At 45.0% G+C, this 22,987-nt stretch overlaps 1 protein-coding gene across 1 annotated transcript; it reads right to left on the bottom strand.

The window, feature by feature from the left end:
* Window positions 1–4,575: 4,575 nt before the first annotated feature.
* tspan17 (tetraspanin 17) lies at window positions 4,576–22,987 on the bottom strand (the record flags this gene model as incomplete). Its single annotated transcript, XM_083651309.1, has 8 exons — window positions 4,576–4,837; window positions 5,564–5,680; window positions 8,380–8,427; window positions 8,847–8,972; window positions 9,531–9,701; window positions 11,240–11,386; window positions 13,112–13,162; window positions 22,904–22,987. The coding sequence occupies 8 exons, from the start codon at window positions 22,985–22,987 to the stop codon at window positions 4,772–4,774; spliced, it is 810 nt and encodes a 269-aa protein (XP_083507435.1). The 3' UTR covers window positions 4,576–4,771.

Raw genomic sequence — 22,987 nt, 5'->3', positions numbered from 1 at the left:
TTCTGAGTGGGCGGGGCTGCCCTGATAATGAGGTGCTGCTCTGATTGCCCAGCTGATCTGCTGGGTGAGGGGGGGAGACAGTGGAAAGGGGGGAGACAGTGGAAAATCCAACATGGCAGCTTTTTGTAGAAGAAAACCAAGCCAAATGTAAACGGCTTGTACCAGCACATGCTTTCTGAGGAAGGAGGCTATATAGGGCAACAATCCAGAGGAATTCACCTTTCACATTCTGTGGGTTGCTAGGTTGAAGGATGACTCAAGTATATACTGTATGTATGGGCAAGGAAAAAAACGTGTTTTTTTCATAATATGGGACCTTGAACCGACAAGAGAGGTGTGGAGAAAACACTGGTTCCATCCTCATCTTATTTAGTGGTGTGAATTGATTTACTAGAGTCACTGAAATGAAAGTGCCCCACGCACATTTAGAATATCAGGGCGAAAAAGGAAAAATCTCATCGCAGTTTTTTTCACACTTATTCCCACCATGTCCTAGATAGAACATAATTTGCTACTGAACGGCTCGACAACAAGGCAACATTAGGCGAGAATTCACAAGAGCGTTGTGTTTTAGCATTAACACGTGCCTACATTTGACTGAACTCAAATAAGTCTGTTGTCGGATGAGGTGGAGTGGGCAGTGCTCTTACCCGTTGATCACACTAACGCATTGAAATCAACCATCTCCTATGGAAATGAATCCATTTTAAAAGAGGGGATTCAACGGCGCTCCATCAGTCTGTGTTGCAGATGTACGGCGCTGCGATGCAGGTGTTGCACGCAGTGGATTTATATTTACACATTCAGAGTGCAGGGCTAAATTAAAATGGATGTGTTTTTTCTTTTTCCTTTATTAAACCAGCTCCCTGTGGAGATTTATCGATAAGGACGTTTCATCAGTGAATCGGAGTCGCGAGGAAAATGTTTGCCGCGATACGGGTGGATATGACAAACGGAGGCAGTTGGGAGGCGCGGGATCCGTCTGCACATATTTTCTATGCATGTATTTTGAATGACAAGCTCACAAATGGGAACAAATCAAATGCAAATTTAGATGTTTTTTAAAGTGGAAGTGGGCGGGGCCACGGCTACAGAAGCTATTATCAGCTACATGTCAACAACGGGCTACAAGGGAACGCCAGGAAACCCTACACAGTCCAGGGGAACAGCAAACCTCCATCTCCCAGCATGCATCTGAGCTACACAGGTAAGACGCACAGACCTAACAACATACAGATTCACTCAGTGGAGCGGCGCAAATTGCAGTGTTGCTGTTCACTGGATACCGATACGATAGTAATGCTGTCGGTTCGTTGGCGTTACAATTCAAAAGGTGTCGCTCGTTTCGCTGAGCGTACGGATGGACCCTGGAGTGAATCGTGAAAATCCTGCCGTACTGGGCATGAGATATTGCTACAAGCAGAAACAACTTTAGTGGTTAAATGCACACAAATTAACAAGCTGACCCCATCACTCCAAACGGTCGCACTAGAAACCGTGTTCGGTGAGGGCCTGATATCAAAGAGGGGCAAGGGCTACAGTTCTTCCCCTGTTCCAGAGTAAATGAGCAATTCAATTAATTTAATGAAATCAAATTAAGGAACGTTTCCTTAATTTAATGAAATGAAATTAATTGAATGCCATGCGTTTGTGATCATGAACAAAGGGCAAAATAAGCCGGGGATACAAAGTGTCAACTTTGTGTTGACTAAGAACAAATACGCAGGATGAGTGGCCCCAGCTAACTTTTGGGTACGATAACAATATGGCAGATTTCTCATCGGCCATCATGTAGGCATTGTTAGCTTGGTTACTGTACTAAATATCAATAATCTAGTCAAAGTTAAAGCAGCGTTCATGTTATATTGAGATTGTTACTAATATCAAAAGGTAAGAGGATGTATTTACTAATTCTATTTAAAAACCAGTCCAAATAAAAGAGAAGACAAATTCAGACACAGAAATGGGAATAAAGATAAAAGCGATAAGTGACATTTCTAACTTGGGTTTGTGATTTCATTTAAAACTGGCACCTTCCACATACCCGGGACAAAAAGGTTTAAAATTCACATTTTGGTCAACTGAGAAACGGTTTGTTACAACTGTTGCCATTCCGACTAGAAACCAAACAGTAGCCAGATGAAAACTCAACACTATTTGGTTTCCATGACGACTGCTAGCAAACAAAAACAATAACAAGGCATTTCTCAGTGAGTGAACTGAAGAGTGGAGAGGAGCGTTGTTCCTCCGCCGTGGGCCAATTCCAGTCACAACAACACAACAGTCAAGTAAGTGTGTGGACAACAGCAAAAGCATGCGCCCTGAGAGGAGCCGCTCGCGACCAGCTCTCTACTCTAAGTAAGTAGGCTATGGCTATGCTTTTTCCTTCTCTGTCCTACACACACGTCTACTTCAGTCTCACACGACAACATACGTCTGCTGGCTGGAAATCAGAACAAGAGCGCCGCACCTGAGGGTAGATTATATAGCCGCCGAGTGCGGCCAATCAGCGTGCAGGCGCAATTGCACCCAGGTGGTGCTAGTAGTTAGTGTCTTAAAGAGCTGCGCTGGATCAGATAATCTCATCATGAATGAACTGATTAATGTCAGGTGTGCCTGATCACTGTTGTTGTGACGCTAGCAGTCAGGCACACCTGACATGAATCAGTTCATCCAATAGTGTAGGACAGGAAACCAAGATGCCCTACTCATTTCAGGAAGTAGTGGAGTTGTGCAAGTAGTCTATTCATGAGGGAGAGACGTCGACTGATAGGAAACAACAGGTGCCCAGTGAAGTGAAATAACAAACCCAAATAGAAAATGTCACCATATCTCTACATAATGGACAGCAAAAAATAAAATAAAAACAAGAATAAAGTCTTAAAACAACTGGCTAACTCTCTTATTTGCACACACAGTGGACAAAGTAAAAGCATAAAACCGTACTTGGTAGCATAGATCAAGTAAGAAGGCCCCAAACCAGCATCACATGTGCTTTAGTAGGATGCTCAAAGATAAACGACAATCTCTATCATCAAATCCTTTTCCCTGTATAGTGTAGAGTAGACCCAACTATCCTAACCAGGTTCTTCCATAGAATGCAATACAACAACATTCAGTAAAGCAACAGATGGGTCAAACATGGGGTCACTGTGTTTCATTGGTTAGTTAAACTGAATAAACAACATGGTAAAAATAGATACGCTTTTAGCCTGTGGCAGAAGACAGGCTGTGCATAATGTTGGCCAGATCCTGAGGTACTCTGGGGCAGTGGGCAGGGAAGAGAAATTCCATGTCAAGAATATATAAAAGAAAAGAAAAATATATCACTGAAAAGTAATGGCACTTTTTACATTTGGAGTTGGAATTTCAATGTTTTTTCCTCCTGAAACGATTAGAAGTCACCCACTCGACCAGTGTTCCGTCTTTCAGTGGTCATAAAGACACCATGATGGAGAAAACAACACGCGGATCCGTGTGTTAGTTGGCCAGCCAGCCGCCCAGAGAGCTCGACAGTCACGTGACTTTGTGTGATGTTTCCTCCCCTGGAAGAGAGTTCCCATTAATTTTTTCCATAGACATAAAAAATATATATATATTATATACGAGTTTTAAGGCTGGAACAAAGCTAGTGTCTCCCCACACTCAAATATTACGGTGAATCGCTGCGCTCCGCATATTACATAGTGAGTCTGTGTCACTTCCCAGCCACTGCTGGGGTTTGAGGGGCGGGGGGGGGGTGAAATTGAATGAGTGACAGGTCATAGCACCAATGAGAGCGCGGTTCAAAAAACGGGCTGCGCCTCCCATGCCGTCACTGATCGCAAAGTCGTTACTGATTGGTGAAGACGGAGTCCACCGCTGGCCCAATCACTGGCCAAGTGAACGGTTCACTTCCGATGCCAGCTGGCTGAGGGAAAGTGTCCCAGACCCAGAGAGAGATCTGCAGCATGCAGTGCAGTAGTGTATCAGCGTAAGAACTCTCATGGCTCTGCCGTTGAGACTAGAACAAAGCCAACCTGTGCCCTACTGTATCGTGAGGGAGCATGAAACATTTCAGTTGGAGCAAAAACACATTTTTTTATTTTTCGAAATGTCTATGGAGCAAATTAATGGGGAACTCCCTTCCGGGGCAGGAAACATCACAGAAAGTCACATGACTCACTGACGTGACTCTATTCTCTACAGCAAGTGGGGATACATGAAGGCCTTTCTTGTCTTGTCTTGTCTTTTTTTGAAGGACGGGATGTTCAAACGCTTGTGGACTGAGGCTGTGTGACAAGGTGATGTGTGACCTGTAACTATCCCCGGGTTCTCTCCTCTTCCTCTTTCCTACTTTCATCCAGAGAGTCCTCGTGCAACAGCATCCCATAAATACACTCGCCCCAAAAGACCCAAATCAAGAGGAAAAATAGAAAGAAGAATCCAGCTCTGGAGTAGATAAGACCGTTCCGGGTGTATCTGGGTCCGTTTCCCAGCTGAGTGGTAAACAAAGTAGTTGGTCTGTTGGAGTTTTTAGTGGATTTTCCCCCCACTGATAAAACAGGAAAGTAAACTCTGTGTGTGTGTGTGCGTCTGCATGCATTGTGTGCAGGTATGCAAGTGTGTGTGTGTGTGTTGCTCAGCTCAGTGGCAAAGTAGGCGGAGCTTGGTGTTCTGGGCTCTCAGCTCTTCGGCTGGATGGGAGGAGTTGCGCGCTGGCGTGTCCCGGTGGGGGGGCCCCCGAGGGGAGGGGGCTCCCCACAAGTCAACTCTCCCGTTACTTCTGGCGTCACCAGTTGGCTCTGATGGCTTTGATGTCGCTCAACAGGTTCTGAGCCAGGCAGATCCCAAAAATCTACACAGGGGAGCCACACAGGACATTAGGCACACAGGACATTAACCACACAGGACATTAGCTCACTTCTGGTCACATTTTTATGATTTCCCCCCCGGTTTTCTCTCCAATTGTACTTGGCCAATTCCGGCTACTACTGCTGTCCCCGGTCGTTGCTCCACCCCCTCTGCCGATCTGGGGAGAGTTGTGGACTAGCAGCAGCACATGCTTCCTCTGATACATGTGCCAGCCGCTTCTTTTCACCTGACAGCGAGGGGGTTTCACCAGCAGGACATAGTGTGTGGCAGGATCATGCTATTCACCCCAGTTTCCCTTCCCCCTAAAACAGGCACCCCAACCGACCAGAGGAGCTAGTGCAGTGACCAGGACACATAACCTCAATCCCGCCTCCCACACGGCCAATTGTGTCTGTACAGAACACGGGGCACGAACCTGCGACCCTCGTGTCGGTAGGCAGGGAATCTACCCGCTGCACTACCCGGGCCGCCCAAGTTAAGGGGTGGAAAAAATAGTCCTCGAGGGACTGCTGTAATATGTTTGGCCACACTGCAGTGATTTGCAGGGGGGTTTGCTGAATGTCGTGTCCTCACCACTAGATGGCAGTGATTTCCAAAAATCACAACACGGCCTGTTCATGAAGACTTAACTTCAGGGGACGCACCGTGCCTCCCGAGGTAAAATGCCTGCAAGTGAAATAAGCCAAGAAAGAAATAGGAGCCTCCTTACCTGTAAAAGTGCAATACCAACAAAGATGCCAGCTACTACAATCAGGTTATCCTGAAGCCACTTCTCAAACTGCCCCACGCAGCCCTTGGTGTAGATATATTTCTGCTGATCCAACTCCTTTTCACAAACAAAAACAGACAAACAAGACGAAATGATAAGAGAACGTAGGAAAACATAATCGGTTTTGAAATCACATAAAAAGAGGCCTTTTGGATTATGCATGACTCAAAGCAAACATCTGAGCTTTGACCAGTGACTAAGAGAGCGGAAAAACCAATCTGACACAGATGGTGTTCTTCTGCCCACTGCCTCCTTCACCTTCAGGAGGGCCTGAAGGTGTGAGCGATCGTCCGTCCGTTCACTCTTCTGTTACAACATGCCAGGATTTGTACATCTAGGGGAACATCAAGGCGGTACTACATTGTGTGTTTCCGAGCACCTTGTCAGGACTGAGCAGACAGGCAGGCAGGAGCTGTTTGCTGTTACAGCACAGATGGCTGTTTGCTGTTACAGCACAGATGGCTGTTTGCTGTTACAGCACAGATGGCTGTTTGCTGTTGTTAGAATAAAGCCGCTGATGTACACGGTCCATTCAGAGACAGCAACAAAAAGGTGTAATTTAGAGCTGCCAATAACACTAAGGGATGGGTGGTGGGGGGGAAGGGGTGGGTGGTGGTGGTGGTGGTGGGGTAAGAACGGGTGCGGAGAAGGGCCTTTCCCACAATGCTCTCTTTGTTACTCTTTAGGGACAAGTCCACCAAGGAGACCCTTTGTTCACTTGCGAAACCTGGAAAGCCAGCTCTCAACCAATGGGAGGGCAAAAGGGAGGCAGCCAATCAAAAAAGCAGGAAACGGTAACGTTCTGTTTTTTTTCTGACTGCGAACTTCCCTTGAAGCTATTTCAGCCCCTCCGCCTTTGTTGTTGTGCTGGCCCTGCCCATGTCTCCTGCTCTTCCTCTTTTCCCACCCGCCACTCCTGCTCCATAAACAATCTGCACAGGACGTGATTGCGCTTCGCTGATAGTCGGGGTGAACATGATTGGCTAGAACATGATTGGGGTGAACATGATTGGCTAGAACATGATTGGGGTGAACTAGTGTCCTCTAGAGAGAGAGTGGCGCCAGCGGAGGACCAAAATGCGAGACTCATTAGCCAATGAACAGCCAGGAAGGGGTCTCGCGCTACTTTTACATGCTAAAATAAAGCCGATAATGTACAATTTGATTCAAGGGGGAAAAAACCCTTTCAGAGTACAACACAAACTTGTCTATTTTGCTGCAACTCGACAGTGCTGCTTAATCCAGGACCTTACTTCCTGGAACTCTTGAGAGTAAAAAAACTGGTCCATTGGAGTGAATGGAGATGTCGGGACTCTTCTATATAGATGGCTCTGGGGTGAACATGATTGGGGTGAACATGATTGGCCAGCGCAGCCAGCAGCAGTAACGTTAGCAGAGGAACACACAGAGGAAAATGAATTCATACCAAGTCAAAGTCAGAGGGGCAGGTGGTTGGCTTGGCTGTGTTGCAGCGCGCCTTAGCAACAGCCCTCTTTGTGCCTGCAGTGCAGCCAGTTGTAAGCAGCACCACACCCACACACAGAGGAGAGGAGGAGAAGAGGCAACGGACTGGCAGAACCCACGGAGTCGCCAATTACAGAGTGTAGTCAGGCTGCTCTCCAGGCTATAACTGGAGCCTAATTATCCCCGTTAGAAGAACAATCTGTTATTAAGGCAGGAGCAGAGCAGAGGAGGCGCTGTGCCACTTTAACCCCATGCATTCCTCCTTTCTCCTGTGCTGGCTGACTGCTTCTAGCTCATAATACTGTACATGTGGATTTCTTGCATTTTTTTGCGCATTTTTCTCCCATTTTCCCCCCCAATTGTACTTGGCCAATCCCCCCTGCTGTCCCGGGCCGTTGCTCCACCCCCTCTGCCGCTCTGGGGAGAGCTGTAGACTAGCACCATGCTTCCTCCGATACATGTGCAGTCGCCGTCCGATTCTTTTCACCCGCAGAATGTAGCGCGTGGGAGGATCGCGCTATCCCCCCCCCCCCCCCCCAGTTCCCCTCACCCCCCCAAACAGGCGCCCCAACCGCCCAGAGGAGGCGCCAGTGCAGCGACCAGGACTCACACCCCCCACCAGCTTCCCACCCGCAGACACGGCCGATTGCGTCTGTATGGACGCCTGACCAAGAGGTAGGCGAGTGCTTTTACCTCTACGCTAGCCAGATTTTCTATTTCTGGAGAAAATTTGATATATTTTCTATATTCATACAGGTCTGTGATCAAGGATGTTTAATAAAAGCTATGTCAAATTTGGACTTGCATGAGAGGCTCCTTTTAAAGTCATTGTGTATATATTTTTTTAAATACAGACATTTTTAAAAAGGCAGACAAGCAGGTCCTTCACAAATGACTTGAATGGCACCGCTCCCTCAATAACGGCTTCAATCCTTTCAATCAAACAGGTTGGCAGCGTTTGAAGTGGCACACACTCTGGAATGACTCGCCTCAGCAGCTTTGCATCATTTTAATCAGGGAGGTTGGCACCGTCTGCCAATCACGGTCTCTCAGACTGCCACCGCACTGCATGGCAGATTTATCCAATATGCTTCTATTATACTTCAATTCCTCCTGAGTGAACCAACACTGACTCGAAAAAACACATCGTGAAGCACAATATTCCTATCCAGAGGCATCACATATTTGTAAAAGAAAATCAATGGAGAGGAAATCAAAAATCGAATGGATGCTAAAGTATGTAGAGCTCATAAGGACGAGAGAAGCGATGGACGAAGTCGAGAGATACCTACCCCTTGGGTTCGAACATCGTATCCACACTGTGTGTTGATGATGTCCTCCTGGAAGGAACAATACAAACATGTCACAATTCCCCCTGGTGTTCAGTGAGTCTCAGTCAATCTGTACAAGGAGATGCTAACCATAAAAAAAAATATATATATATACACTGTGTTGGAGAGTAACCATCTTAGAGGCACACAAGAGTATGTGAGGCTGCACATAATTGGCTAAAATTAAAATCCCAATAATTTTGCAAGATATTTTAATCACGATTGCCTCAATTTGAGGGACCATATATATATATATTTATATATATATATATATATATCATCTAATACCAACACTGACTATTTTCAACTACAGTGGATGTTAAAAATGTATGCTATGCCTGATATATGACTATACATAATTCAGCCTTAATATGTCATATGCTCTGATTTGCTTTCTCGACATAGTGTGAGTGTGCTGAAGAACGTACAGCGGGGTCTTTGACACAGCAGGAGAAGGGGACTCCACACTTCTCTCTACTGGGGTTCGCCTCAGTGCAGTTGAAGTAGATGTTCTGGTTCCAGTCGTTGGGCCCGTGAGCACCACAGCATGACCACTGTGACGGCAAACAACAGACAGGGATTAGCTAAACCTATTGTGGCTTAATGGGAAGATTTATCTCCTCTGATCGGGTCTTCAAACGGTTCTTAAGAGGCTGGCTCGGCCCGCCGTCAAATGGGCAGCCAACTTCCTGTAGCAGGTAGCTGCTAACAGACAGCGAGCCAAAAATGGTGAGATAACAGCGCCGGATTAAACTGCCGTGACGTGGCGGTTGAGCCCGTCACAGGAGCCAATTATCTCAATCGGTTCAATCATATGCCGTAACTGGATAATCGTATAAAGCAATTTCAATCACGTGAATCGTGAGAGTTACTCCAGGAAGGAAGGAGTGTCTGACTCATTCTCATCTCTGCCCAGAAGTGCGTAAGTGTACAAAATCAGTTTAGAAAAGAAATGTAAACAAAAGTCAAACTTTCCAGTTAGATAGTGATCTTCTCCCGACGTGACTTCAGCAGGGAGAAGCATACAACGGAACGGAATGGGACTTTGAAGTTTTTCGAGCGGGCGGGCGGCGACACTAATTGTAGCTCGGAGCAGCTGCTGCACGACTCACATATTCCTGGGCAAAGTCAATGAGGTTCTGCAGGTCAATGTCGTCGCGATAGGCCTTGACGTTATTGTTGATGAAGAAGTTGAGCTGATCTTTGATCCAGTCCTTGAAGACGAAGGCGAGGATCCCTGCAGACAGCTCCAGGAAGAAGATCAAACCCAGGAACACTGAGAACTAGAGAGCACAAGCAACAGTGTAAAAAAGTGCACACTCAAACACGCACACACACACACACACACACACACACACACACACACACGCACACACACACACACAGAAACAATGACTCCAACCATGTGAGGGAATTTGTGAGGGATCAGGTTGAAACAATTCACATATGTTTTTGTGTCTTTGTTTGTGAAGCAACAAACAAAGAGCAGAACAGCTGTGACGTATTGTCCTAGTTTCAGCGCTGACTGACTGACTGACTGACTGACTGACTGACTGACTGAATGAGGCAACAAGACGACCACAGTCCCGGAGGTACCATTATATCATCCCTTTACAGTAAACGCACGAGGAAATGGGGGCTAATGATAAATGCATTGGGTCATAAAAACTGCCCAACCCCAAAAGCCACATCAGCTCCCCACTCTGAAGCCTGGACAGCACTACCTCTCTAATGGACGCGGGCCGGAGGTGAGGAGAGCTACTCACAGTGGAAGCCGGGGCAGCAACGAGGCCAGTTTGTCTCTGTCAGTCGCATGTTTTTATCAGTGCAGTTGAACCGAAAAACATCCCAAAAATGATGCGTCATGGCTTTTGGGTGACGGAATAATAATAATGCCCTGCTTACTTCAGATCATGAGGCAAAAGCAAAAACGCTGCTGAAAACAACGCTTGACAAAGAGAAAATGTGGATCAGACGACACGATACTTTTTTTTGTCGTTCACGATGTGTCAGACGAGGCAATCATTCTGCCATCGACTTGTGACCGTGTCTTGACCGGGAGACAGACTGGCAGCACTGCAAGTCTGATCCCGACCAGGACCGCCAACTCTGACGCAGAACATCGGGAATGCCCCCGCACGCCACAAGTCAATTTTCTGACGCATAACGGATATTAACCTCACGGAGTGAAAACATGACTGACAAACGCACGGCCAGGCAAGACAGCTACAGCACAGCGCCACAGCAGAAAGCCAGAAATAGCCTATAACTTACACAATCTATGAATAGCTGCTATATTTGTAGCCTACAATATAATAGAATGTGTAGCTCTCAGCATGCTGCTGTGGCTCGCCCTCTCCTCTCAGGCAGGCAGAGTGAGTGAGTGAGTTGCTAATGGTTACGGGGCGGGGACGCAAGCCGCACTTCCAAGCTCAAGTCAAAAGGAAGTGGTCATAATAGTTGGTCAAACTAGGTGAGAAAAGACTGGCAGCATGCCAGTCTTTTCGTCGGGGTCTCGTGAGGCGCCGCCTCGATGCTAATTTCTGATGATGTCACACTACAAGAGGTAAAGACGGTTGTTCCCAACGGTCGTGTTCGGGCCCGACGCTGGAAATGTGTCGCCCGCGACCAAATCGTTTAACATCGGGGGGTGAATTCGTGTACTCTGAGCCCGGCATAAGAGGCACGGATCGATGATTCTGACTGTAACTTTGCAAATAAACGAGACTTGGTTTAGCGATGATGCCTCGGCGATGGCGGTGTGAGCCGTGGATCTGAAGGTGTGAACGGGTTTCACCGTCGTAGTCGAGAGAGAGCTTACAAATTTAAGCAGGAAGAGGTTCTCTCGTAGTGCTCCGATACAGCCGGCAAAGCCCAGGATGAACATCACCGCTCCCACCACGATGAAGAGCCAGACGGGGTCAAAGCCCCCCAGGTCTGTGATGGATGAGATGTTGGACAGCACCCCCTGGAGGCAAAGAAGACACACAAATCAAAGAGCGGTTAGATTTCTAATGATATCGCTTCTGAAATCAATCCTTCGTATCCTTTCCTCCGAGGTCTGTGTGCTAAACATCGTTCTCGACAAAACACGGTTAACCTTGAAAAGTCTAAGCTTCTGATGTGAAAGACATGTCGGAAAGAATTAAACTGATCGCACAGCCGACGGCGGAGACGGATCAGGGTTGCCCTGTCCTCGGGCAACCCTGCTGCTTATTGAGTAAAATAAAAAAGCCAAACAAATATTTTCACCAATTTATTAATAACAATGCAATCCTTCTACTGGCAAGATGTCTCGCACGCATATCAACCATGTAACATTTCTCAAGAGAGGGCGGAGGTTCAGAGTCTGTTGTAAGCGGTTGGGGATTGGGAAACAAACCTCTGTCCTTCCTCTCTGGAAAGGCCCTGCCCCCCATAGGCCCCAAGGCCACCGTGTCCCCAGATGCTTTCCTGTCAGTCTGGCCGGCTGCTCCAGTTTCCACTTCCTGTTTGCCGCTCAAAGACTTGCGGCTCTAACAACAGCGCTGAAGTTAAGGCCGGGTCAGAGCAGGCAACGCTGCGTTTGATTGCTTTTGTGCGCGTGTGTCTTTTTACCTCATATGACACTGTCTGCAGCTGCAGGAGAAACCGGTTTGATTTCAAATTCAAGCATGAAACCTGGAACAATCTGTCTGAACGCAGCAGCGCTTGAAACGAATCGTCTTAGTCACAGAGACCCAAAGTCATCATCGGGGGGGGGGGGGCTTTTCCAGTTCCCACAATGCATCATTCTGCCTAATCCCTTTCAATTACGTTCACGCTGTTCCACAAAGGTGCCCCGGCACACTGGGTGCTATTTGCACAGAGTTCACGACCAGACGTTAACTGGTGAATCGGTCGACGTTTTCCACGCCGGTGCAGCATTCCGTTCGCTGAACCGACTGGTACAAACTGCTGGCTGATTGTCGCTAATTGCTGAACAAATTGACTGTTAACGCAGTCGGAAGGGTTTTTTGAACGGTGCCATATTCCTTCACACGTGGTGGCATCTGACCTTTCCAGCCAGGAGGGGGCGCTGTGGAAAATGAAACCGTAAGCACAGAGGATCCGTGCGTACCATAATTTCCCCACTATTCCACGCAGCCTAATTGTATTTATTGACAAGGCCGTCCGAGAGCCCGAGACATTGCATTCCTGATTGTTGTCAAAATGAGTCAAATGGATATGTAATTTTGGGCCATATGGCAGCTGCTTATTTGTAGCTGCGGCCTTAATAACGGACGGTTTATTGAACATGGTCGCTATGGTACCTATATTGGAGAAGCAATTTGTATGCCACACACTGGGTACAAGCAGTCTAACAGGCACATATCACACACCGGAGGCTGCAGAAGAATCATTCATTTCCCGCGTGGCCCCAGACACTTGTTCCAGGACCATTATCAGCTGATATGGCTTTTTAGTGCCATATAATGATGCTTCCATTTTGCATGTGGCGGGAAAACTAACCGCTTCTCTCCATAACGCTCGTTTCATCGAAAGTCCTTCCGCTAACTCTTACGGCTAGCTTAGCTAACAGCGGGAATAATAAGGAGAGGAATTTGAGGCATGCTATTGTGGCAATCGTCTTGTACCTCGGGTGTGTGTATGTATCTGTGTGTGTGTGTGTGTGTGTGTGTGTGTGTATCTGCGTGCTTGTGTTTATGCTTACCTTCTCCGCCCATGCCCACAGGCCAATACCCAGGAATGCTGCTCCGAGTAACTACGGTATATAAAAGAAAGAAAACACACGGAAGAAGCCACTCAGTTAAGACAGAAGTTGACAGTGCCAATTAGTGAGACATATTCAAATTCTCACCAGTTATACAATATCGCATCGCGTGAAGATGCTTATCAACTTGAAGGGCCGGAGGGAACGCTGAAGTTATTATTACTGCTGCTTATTGCCTGCGGGCAGTTTGGAGGCTGGGTGGAGGATCTGATACTCTGGGAGAGCTGCTGTACACACACTCAGAGGGGCGACTAGGCCCAATCTCTCCAATTCCTTTGTTAGTAGCCTCCTGTCCTGTGCGAGTCAACGGTTTCAAAGTGCTGGATGACCGCTGCAAACGACCAGAGTCTTCTTGGACCGCTCCGCATCCAAAATGACAAGCAGTCGCCACTGCCAGGCTTCAGGATCATACCGGTCAGACTGCATGTCAACAAAAATGTCGTCATCCATTCCTGGACAGCGTGCTTTTTTAGTAACACAGGACACATACAGGTCTAATTTATGCGTTTTGCAACGTGTTAGCCGTTATAAAACGTCATTCGTAAGAGATTTCCGATGGTAATGAACTAAACTGAGGCACGTTATAACACAACAGCAGAGTCTGATTCAAATAGGCCCATTCAAATCATGCTAAATCAGATTGTTGTGAAGCTGATTAAATCAAGTAAAAGCTATGACAACGTGTCAGCAGCAAGCGAACAAGACAAACACTAGTATAAGAGAGGCTCTGTGCTGCTCGGCGCCCTAAATGCCATTTTAAAGCCCTGTTGTGAACTTGGCCTGGGTTTATATAACTGGTCTGGGTGTAGTGGAGGGTGTGGTGTCCTCCTGAGCAGCTGGTAACTGACACGCACGGAGAGTCGAGGTAAACGAGCAGGTAGAGAGGATCACACAGACAGAAAGATCATTATCCCATTGATACCTGATGCAGCCTTTGCGTGTATATCCCTCATTTGTGTGCGTATCCCTTTAAGACCGCGAACCGCGTTAACGCGGTTCGCGGTCTTAAAGGGATACACACACAAATGCTGCATCAGGTATCAATGGGTTAAAGCATTTAGCCTGACTCTGAATACTTCAGGGATTATAGAGAGAGGAAACAACTCTCTCCATACAAATCTGGACCTAGCAGCAAGACGACACATACGCTGGCATTTTATAATAAATCACACGTGTACAAGCGCAGTGCCCTCTATGTATTGTGTGCGATATGCTAAAAGCAATATTCAGCTCAGTCGCTTATGCTAAGTAGCGAGCGCATTAGGCTAACTTTACTGTATTCTCCAAAGAAGAGATTGAAGCGGTTGATGAATGAACTAGGGATATAGAGGTGAGATCATGTCACATTCAAAATAATATACTAAATTAATTCTATAGAATATCACTGCCACAAATGCGCTATGGGACTATGCCATATATCAGTACTTGTTATGTTACAGGAATCTAGAGTGCCTGACTGTGATTTGTGATTGCTTTTCCCAGCATTGCCACTTCAACACTAGCTGCCCCCGAAATGGCAGCTGGAGATAATGGTTTGAATAGTGCACACACTGCTACACACTGCTCAGGTGCTAAATGTGTTGTTCTCAGTGGCTGCTGGGGGTGGAGGAGGTGAAGAGGTTCAGCTATCGTTGTCAGGTGAGGCTTTCCTCTGGGCGGCGCTCTCGCTTGCTACTGTTCAGGAGACACTTTTTGTGTGCAGAGAAGGTTTCCAAACAGTTAGCAGCGTTAGCATACCCCAGACCACAAAGTAATGACGAGGGCAATCTGCTGGCTCTCATTAGCGGGGCGGGACACTCTTCTCTCTGTGACGGCCTCCCACATTGTGATTTAGGATGAAACATACACCCAAGTTTAAAAAATAATTCTGCACCAGTATCAATTTAAACTAATGTGTTTAAAGCTAAAGAATCTCCAGAAAAGCGGAGCTGCGTTCAGATCTGCTGACGTCTGAAACCCGTTGGGTCTGTCCTCGGAAGGTGACAACGTACTTTGGAAACTGTTGCACGGGTGCCAGCAGTCTTTACTAACTAGAGTTAAAAATGACAATGAATCAGTGCTGATGATACAACCCAAAGCAGAAAATCATTCAATAAAACACGTTTCAATTTTATGCAGTTTGACCTGTGGGCAAATTTAACAAACACAAGTCGCGGGTAAATTATAAATTATAATCCATCTGGGGTTAAATAATGATAAATCTGTCATGGTGTGCTTGGAAAAAAAAAACATTTTAAAACAACATAATCAGCCAGTGGTGAATTTAGTGTGATATGATAGATAGGAGGAGGAAAGCAGGAACTTTCCATGACAGCAGAGTTAGTGAGATGTGATATTTAATAAGGACCGGGGAGCTTAGAAGCCACACCAACAGAAGTGATCTATTCTGTTATGTTATGGAAATAACTACTGAGCGAAATCAGTGAACACACTATGACTTGTGGCTTATAAATTAGGGATGCATCGGTATGAAAATGTTGGCTGGTACAGATAACACGTAACATACATTGCTGTTATGGCGGATAAACGGTATTTATTACGGATGTTGTTATGATCTGCATAAAAACCAAGTTTCTATGATAATTACATTTTGTACATATATAAATGGTAAATGGTAAATGGCCTGCATTTATATAGCGCTTTTATCCAAAGTGCTTTACAGTCAGTAGGTACATTCACCCATTCACACGCCGATGGCGGCCGGCTGCCACGCAGGGTGCTGGCACACCAACGGGAGCAATTTGGGGTTCAGTGTCTTGCCCAAGGACACTTCGACATGCAGACTGGAGGAGCCGGGAATCGAACCACCGACCTCTTTTATCCAAAGCGATTAGTGGACAACCCGCTGTACCTCCTGAGCTACAGCCGCCCCTTTATAGAAAATGGTTCTGTTTTTGATGATAGAATCATCGTTGATTTTGAAATAGTGACTGATGAAATGTAGGAAGCCAATATTTTCGCAATAATGGGTATATAGCATTTTGGAATGAAACTTCATTTCAAAATCACAGATAGTTCTTCTTTTCTCAAAAACAACTGTTTTGCAAGTAACCTACAGGTCAAGGTGACTCAGCCTTAATATGTAGCAAAGCCATATTAACCATAACCCTTTACTTTTTCATATATAAACTGGTAATCATTTCATCCCCACTCTGAACTATCCAAAAAAAAGCAGAAATGCCAAAAAAAAACAATTGTATTAAAAAATAAGAAAAACAAAAACAAAACATCAATACATCCCAGATGCACATTTTCGACTTCTCACGCTGCTGCTTGCTTCAGCACAAAAGCATTTCCAAAATAAAACTCCAGCCAGCAAAAAGCACTTCTCTTACATACAGTATGTGCTCCATTTGACTATTTCCAGTCAGAAGTAGCTGAGTGCATGTCAAGCCTATTTCCAACTGCCACCGGCTTACGAGCCGACCTTGATGGAAAGGTAAGTAAGGCAGCTCTGTAATGCTATCTGTGCCCAGTAGTCTGATTCATTATCGCCTCGTGATACTCAACCTGCAGCCCGGGGGCCAGAAGCGGCCCGCGCTATGGTGCCGAGTGGCCCTCTTGACCATTTTCTAATTCTCAATGAAAACTAAGGTTAAATAGAGTTTGACTGAGCTTCCAGCTAAATTGTCAAATATAACCGCCTGCTGCTAACTATTATGTGTACTGTAGTGTTCACAAAGTCGACCAACTGGAGATGGTTGGTTAATTTTCTTTTTGGAGAGATCCTTTATTGACTTGTCTAGCAAGAGGGTTTACTCTGAACAGATTTGAGAATTGAATTGAATTGAACAAACTTGTTTTTCTTACCGTAAATTCCGGACTATAAGCCGCACCGGTGTATAAGCCGCGGGTGTTTTAATGTTTTTTTTTTTTTTTTTTTTTTTGTGTTTTAATGTTTAATTACCATATGTAAGGGTTCATGCACAGAGGGGATTGTCGGGAAAGAGATGGCTGTTTGAGGAAGCTCCCATTTATTAACATTTCAACAAAACAACATAACACAACACCACCTGTGTTGTTTTTTACAGTGCACACAGTGTCATACAGTGTCATACAGTGTGGTGAAAAGAGGGCAAGAGAGGAAATTAAAACAGAAGTGGATTTATAGTTAGAAAGAGTGCTAAAAGAGAGATTTTTTTTTTTTTTTTTTGAAAAAATCCATAGATAAGCCGCACCGTTATATAAGCCGCAGGGGCCAAAAAAGGCCAAAAAACGGGAAAAAAGGTGCGGCTTATAGTCCGGAATTTACGGTACTCTATTTTTCGGTGAATAACATCTAGTTTGGTTTTGAACTTGCCTGTAAAAGGACTTTTTTCTTTTGTGAATGGTTTTCATTTATATTGAACTTCCCTGTGTTTGCATCGTCGCTTCGGTTATTGCTTTGATTAATTGTTTGGATTCTGCTTGGTGGTTCAGATTTATGCTGTCTGGTTCTGGGTTCATGCCAGAGTGTAAAAATCTTAAATGTTAAAAATGATCACACTAAACTCCGGCTGGCACCCCAAAAACATACAATCCGGTTTGTTTATTAACTGGCCTACTGTCATTTTGCAAAAGTGGCCCCCCGCCCCGGGCAAAGCAAGTTGAGTATCCCTGGCCTAAATTATATCATATCATCATATCTCATACCATGTGCAGACCATTTTGTTTCCGAATTTCTGAAACTGGTTCTTATTTGATGCATTATGCAAATTGACCTTTCATCACAAATGCAAAACGGTACATTTAAAAGGAATGACACAATGGCCCATTGCCTATCTCGCTTCCTGTTTGTACAAACTATGGCAGACTGAGATGGGGCCTACCATTAGCCTGTGTCACTTGGTGACTTGGTTGTGAAATAAAATAATGTGTATTTGTTTTGAGGCTGAGCCATTCTATGGTTTTAATCTCTTTCTCTTTCGCCCTGACTGACTGACGGCCAACCAAAATCACACAGCCTACTTCATGACTTATTGTGGCACATTATCTATGTTTATCCACTCGATACGGCACAATGATACTTTCTAGGCACACCAACATTCATTTCAATGCCCAACATATTTCACAACATATTAATTTAGTTGTGGGTGTGTGATCAAAATACGGGTGCCAGTTATCTGCTAGTGTCACCACCAGCATTGGAAAAAGTGAAGTCTGGAGCCCTGTGTTATGTTTTGACTGTGTTTTTTATTATTTTAAACCCTGCTTACTGGAAAATAAGGTTTTTAGTGAGTTTAATTGAATGATTGCACTGATTGTGAACTGACTGAACCCTGCCTTGGTAGTGTACAGTGCTTTCACTTTCTTCATTTGCTCTTTCTCAAACGTTTTCCCACGTCGTGACGGTTTACACATCACCAACTACAGAAAATAATTTGACAAATCATGCACGATCTTTACTGTGCCGTAAGCAATAAAAAAGTAAGTAAAATCGACATTGTGAAAAAGACCGTACAGAATTCGTACTCGTTTGTCTACACTTGATTACTGTTATTTATTTGTTTGTTAGACATTTTATCGCACCTGCACAATAAAATAAGAAATGTTTCTTTTCTTTCTAGGCTTGCTTGAAAAAAATATTTTGTAACTTATCGGATCCCTGTGCTTCTAACCGCTTCACTTCTGTGTTTTATCGCTGTGTGCAAAAATAAACTATGACGTCCAGAAGCTAAGTTCTTGTATCAGCCTTGTTATTTTTCAGCTGTGCAGATAACGCAGCGACTCAAATCTGACTGGTGGTGAGTCCACGCTCTTTCTCCGCTAAGCGATCGCATAGGACTGTATCCCACTGCAAGCAGGGGTTTGCTCTCCACGTGCACACAGGGATTATCACCACTTGAGGAGATGCCCCTCTAAAAGCCAGCTGATCCTATTAACCTCAACTAACTAGCAGACAAACCAAGCCCCAGGCTGCCCCACACACACACACACACACACACACACACACACACACACACACACACACACACACACAACTATAGGCCTACTCAAGCGTGACTGCCCTCTCTGTGACTCCCTAAAATTACGCATTTCTAATGGGGTGTCTGTGCTAATGCAGCCCTTGTTGATGAGATATATATATATATATATATATATATATATATATATATATATATATATATATATTTATATATATATTTTTTTTATTGTTTTACATTTTTCAACATAACACATACAGAGAGACACAAAAACCACAAACATGTAAAAAAAAAAAACACACCTATACATACATTACACATACACAAACAGATTCAACCACAAACCCACAGAGATAACAGCTCACAGTTCTATAATGTGCCCAGTTCAACGTACAAAAGACAACCATCACAGGACTCATTTTGATCAGATCATATCGACACACAGGCAGAATCAACACGCGAGCAGTCCCCCACCACAAAGCATAGAAAAGACAAACGCAAATTTAACTATCACGGCGATATTATTCAAATGATATTAATAACGGGGGCAGGGGGGCTAATTGGAGGTTGTCCAACGTCCAGAACAAGGCAAAACTTCTATGTATTCTGCATTTCCCCACACTCCTCCGTTGTCCTCAAAATCCACCTAATTGGAATGGACGATAGAGTCGAGAAGACCTGGGCTACAACGGAGAGAGGCGAGCAGTGAGCTGGAGCCGGCTAATAACGCACAGCCTGCATCCAACCAACTCAGCAACTGTGTTACAGCTTAACAAGCTCTTAATTACACCATCCACAGCCTGCACACATTTCAGCAGCTGGGGCAGAAAATGTGATTAATTAGGTGGATGTGGGGGAATGTGTCTATTCTAAGAGACTAGAGAGAAGAAGTGTTGTTCTTGGGTGAGAACGCCTGGCTGTCAACAACAAGCTCAAGTGCTGGAAGAATCCAAAATGTACAAGACAAGTGGTGCTGGCACTTTACTCTATTAGAAAAACCCTTGTTTTTATTCGCAATATTTATCCCTTTTGGTTTTACAAGCACTTTGTCTGAATTGAAACGGCATTTTCGAGCCCGCCTGACGGCATCGGTACACGGAAAGATAAATGGGTTGCTTGATGGAGAGAATAAACCCCATCGCTCTCCATTTTGCCAATGCACTGGCTTGTCTGTCAAATCCAGTCTCGGTGCACACACACAGACAAGAGGCGAACATCTTTTGGTGATTATTAACGGAAACAGCCGGCGAGCTGGAACTTGTTCCATGGCTTTCCCAGAGCGCTCACGAGTCTCACAGACACAGGGGTTGTTAGCTTGGCCTAGGTGTTCAACAGACTGAAAGAGCACAATATATGAGTCAGACACATGGCGTAAGACCGATGACTCAGTCTTTCCCTGGGTTGATAAGCTGGAGGAATACAGAGCATCTCTTATGAGAAACAAATTTGCGGTAAATATTTTTGCGTCAATCCTGAAAACAAAGGCTTGCTTTGTGGCGGCTTTTGCTTTGACAGCCAGGTAGGATTTGCTTCTAAAAACACTAGGGGAGGTGAGGTTTGATACTCCGGTGCGTTTCGTGCGGTGTGCTCTGGAATGAGGATGCAGGGAGGGCGGCGCAGGAGGGAGGAAGTGGAAAGGAGGAGTAGGAGAGTAGGAGGAGAGCCAAGTGCATGTGGAGCCCATCTGCCTGATGAGTGCGGCAGGGCAAAAGCATCTGAGGGGAGCAAACACACAATCACACCCGAAGCTCCCCCCAGCCTTTGTTCTCGCTGTGTGTGTGTGTGTGTGTGTGTGTGTGAGAGAGAGAGAGAGAGGGAGAGAGACACAATGCTGTCAGGGAGAGCCTCAGCACTATAGTAGTGGAATGAGTGAAAGGGGTGCTTGAAAAGAGGAGGGTTGGGGTGGTAATCAGGCTCGTGTGGCCTTTTTGCGTGTGGGAAGAGCCTCTGGTGCACACAGAGACACGCCATTCCTTCACCCACTGACATTATACACAAGCCGCACAGAAGCACCGCAGACGGGCGACGAGGGAGGGGTGAAGGGGTGTGTGAACAGAGGAACTTTTCAGACCGGGGGCTAGATGGAGGGGGGTGTGAGTAACTAACAGCAACTCGAATAGAGATGTGGGCTCTCTCGCAGTACAATAGACAGTTGAGGTTGACGGCGCAGTTCCTCAGATCATAAAAAACCAAGTGTGAATTGTATGAAATTAACATGAGGCAAATGCTCTTAAGTCTTTGTTTCCGGCTACTATGTTTGCCCACTCCACCACCAACCATCATTTGAAAGTATTTTGTTCCCCTCTTCTTTCTAAGAACTTTGTTGGCTGATAAAACTAAAATGGTTTTGTGGATTTAACCACCACTGTGGCCAACAAATTTTCGTTTCCTAAAAAAGTTTCAGCTGCCCACAGGTCACTCCAGGAAGACATTATGAAGAAACATTGGCCCACTATAGTTAATGAGTCAAAGAAGTCAAGGCAAAGTTGAAGTTATGTTAGCCTATTAGTTATACTGTAGCTAGCTGCACTGTGGTCAGTTATTGGCTGCGTTTAGTGAACATTCAACGGTTTATTGATCAAACACACAGTCAAGAAATAACAATAACAGACTTATCGTTACAGCTACAGGTAGGGTTGCCAACCGCCCCTTAAAATACGGAATCGTCCCAACAAAAAGACGTGTTCCGTATTGAACTGATACGGGACGCACTTTGTCCCGTATTGGAGAAACACGCAGTGCAAAGAGTGAAGGGCTATTTGTATTGAGCGAGTAGCGAGTGAGTGCCCCTCACCCTAGATTGCGCCTCTCTCATTCTGTTTGTTGTGAGTCGCGATTAATGAAGCGCTGTCAGCGTTGCTAGATTCAACTAAACTCTGAAGACAGCACATTGAATAGGCTATTTGCATTGTACCTTCACAGTATACAAATGTAGCATGCCATTTGTTTTTGTTGTGTTCAGACGATTTCAGTTGAAATCCAAAATGTTTTTGCACTAATGATTTAAACTTTCATACCAGGTTTGTTCTGTTCAAAATAATAGCCTTGCTGTTTGCACTGTTAAAAGAAAATTGAACAAGTGTGTCCTTTTGTTTGTTATCTTGCAATCTGAAATATGGACGCTGAAGTATTGTAAACCACAGTTTTGTATCTGTTTTTGTCGTGTCTCATAAGCCCATACGGACTGGGCACCATTGGTGTGTGACACAGTAAATAAAGAAATCAATCAATCAATCAATCAATCAATCAATCAATCAATCAACCAATCAATCAATCAATCAATCAATCAATCAGTAGGCCTACATGCAAATGTGAAGTAGGCTATTTAGACCTATATCAAAATACTGTTTGCACTAGCCTACGGTTTGTTTTTTAATACAGCTGTTTTTATTAAGAATGAGAAAGTTTTGTTTTGCAACGCCCAAATAAAATGATTGGATGATAATCTAGGAATAGGCTATGGGCAAAAGTGTTTGCTTGTGTTAATAATAATAATAATAATAATGTGTAAATGGTTGAAGCTGAAGCAATAGCAGTTATGTGATTATTATATTAAAGTCCACTACCGTGGTAGTGGACACAGAGAGAAGTTTCAAGAAGTTGGCAACCCTAGCTACAGACCACTGAGCTCATGTCGTTGTCAATAGTTTTGTGGTGTAGTATATCATCATCATATTAGTGAGACCTGAGGGACCATATCAAGTTCAATACACCAATACCTAGCGTTATAGCTACGTCCAAAAGAAAGCTAACGTTACTCACCATTGGGAGCTATTTTCCAACCATGTTATCGACAGACAAAAGGCAGAGAAAAGCTGTATTTACTTACCCAAAATATAATGTTGAATCCGAACAAGAAGTATTTGACGCAGCAGCTCACTTCGGCTCCTTTAATATGATGTTTTCTACTCAT

This window comes from Poromitra crassiceps (assembly GCF_964638095.1).
Source record: "Poromitra crassiceps genome assembly, chromosome: 15".
NCBI classification, from domain to species: domain Eukaryota; kingdom Metazoa; phylum Chordata; class Actinopteri; order Beryciformes; family Melamphaidae; genus Poromitra; species Poromitra crassiceps.
The sequence above is the reverse complement of the archived record's forward strand: the minus strand, read 5'-3'. Positions and strand labels throughout refer to the sequence as shown.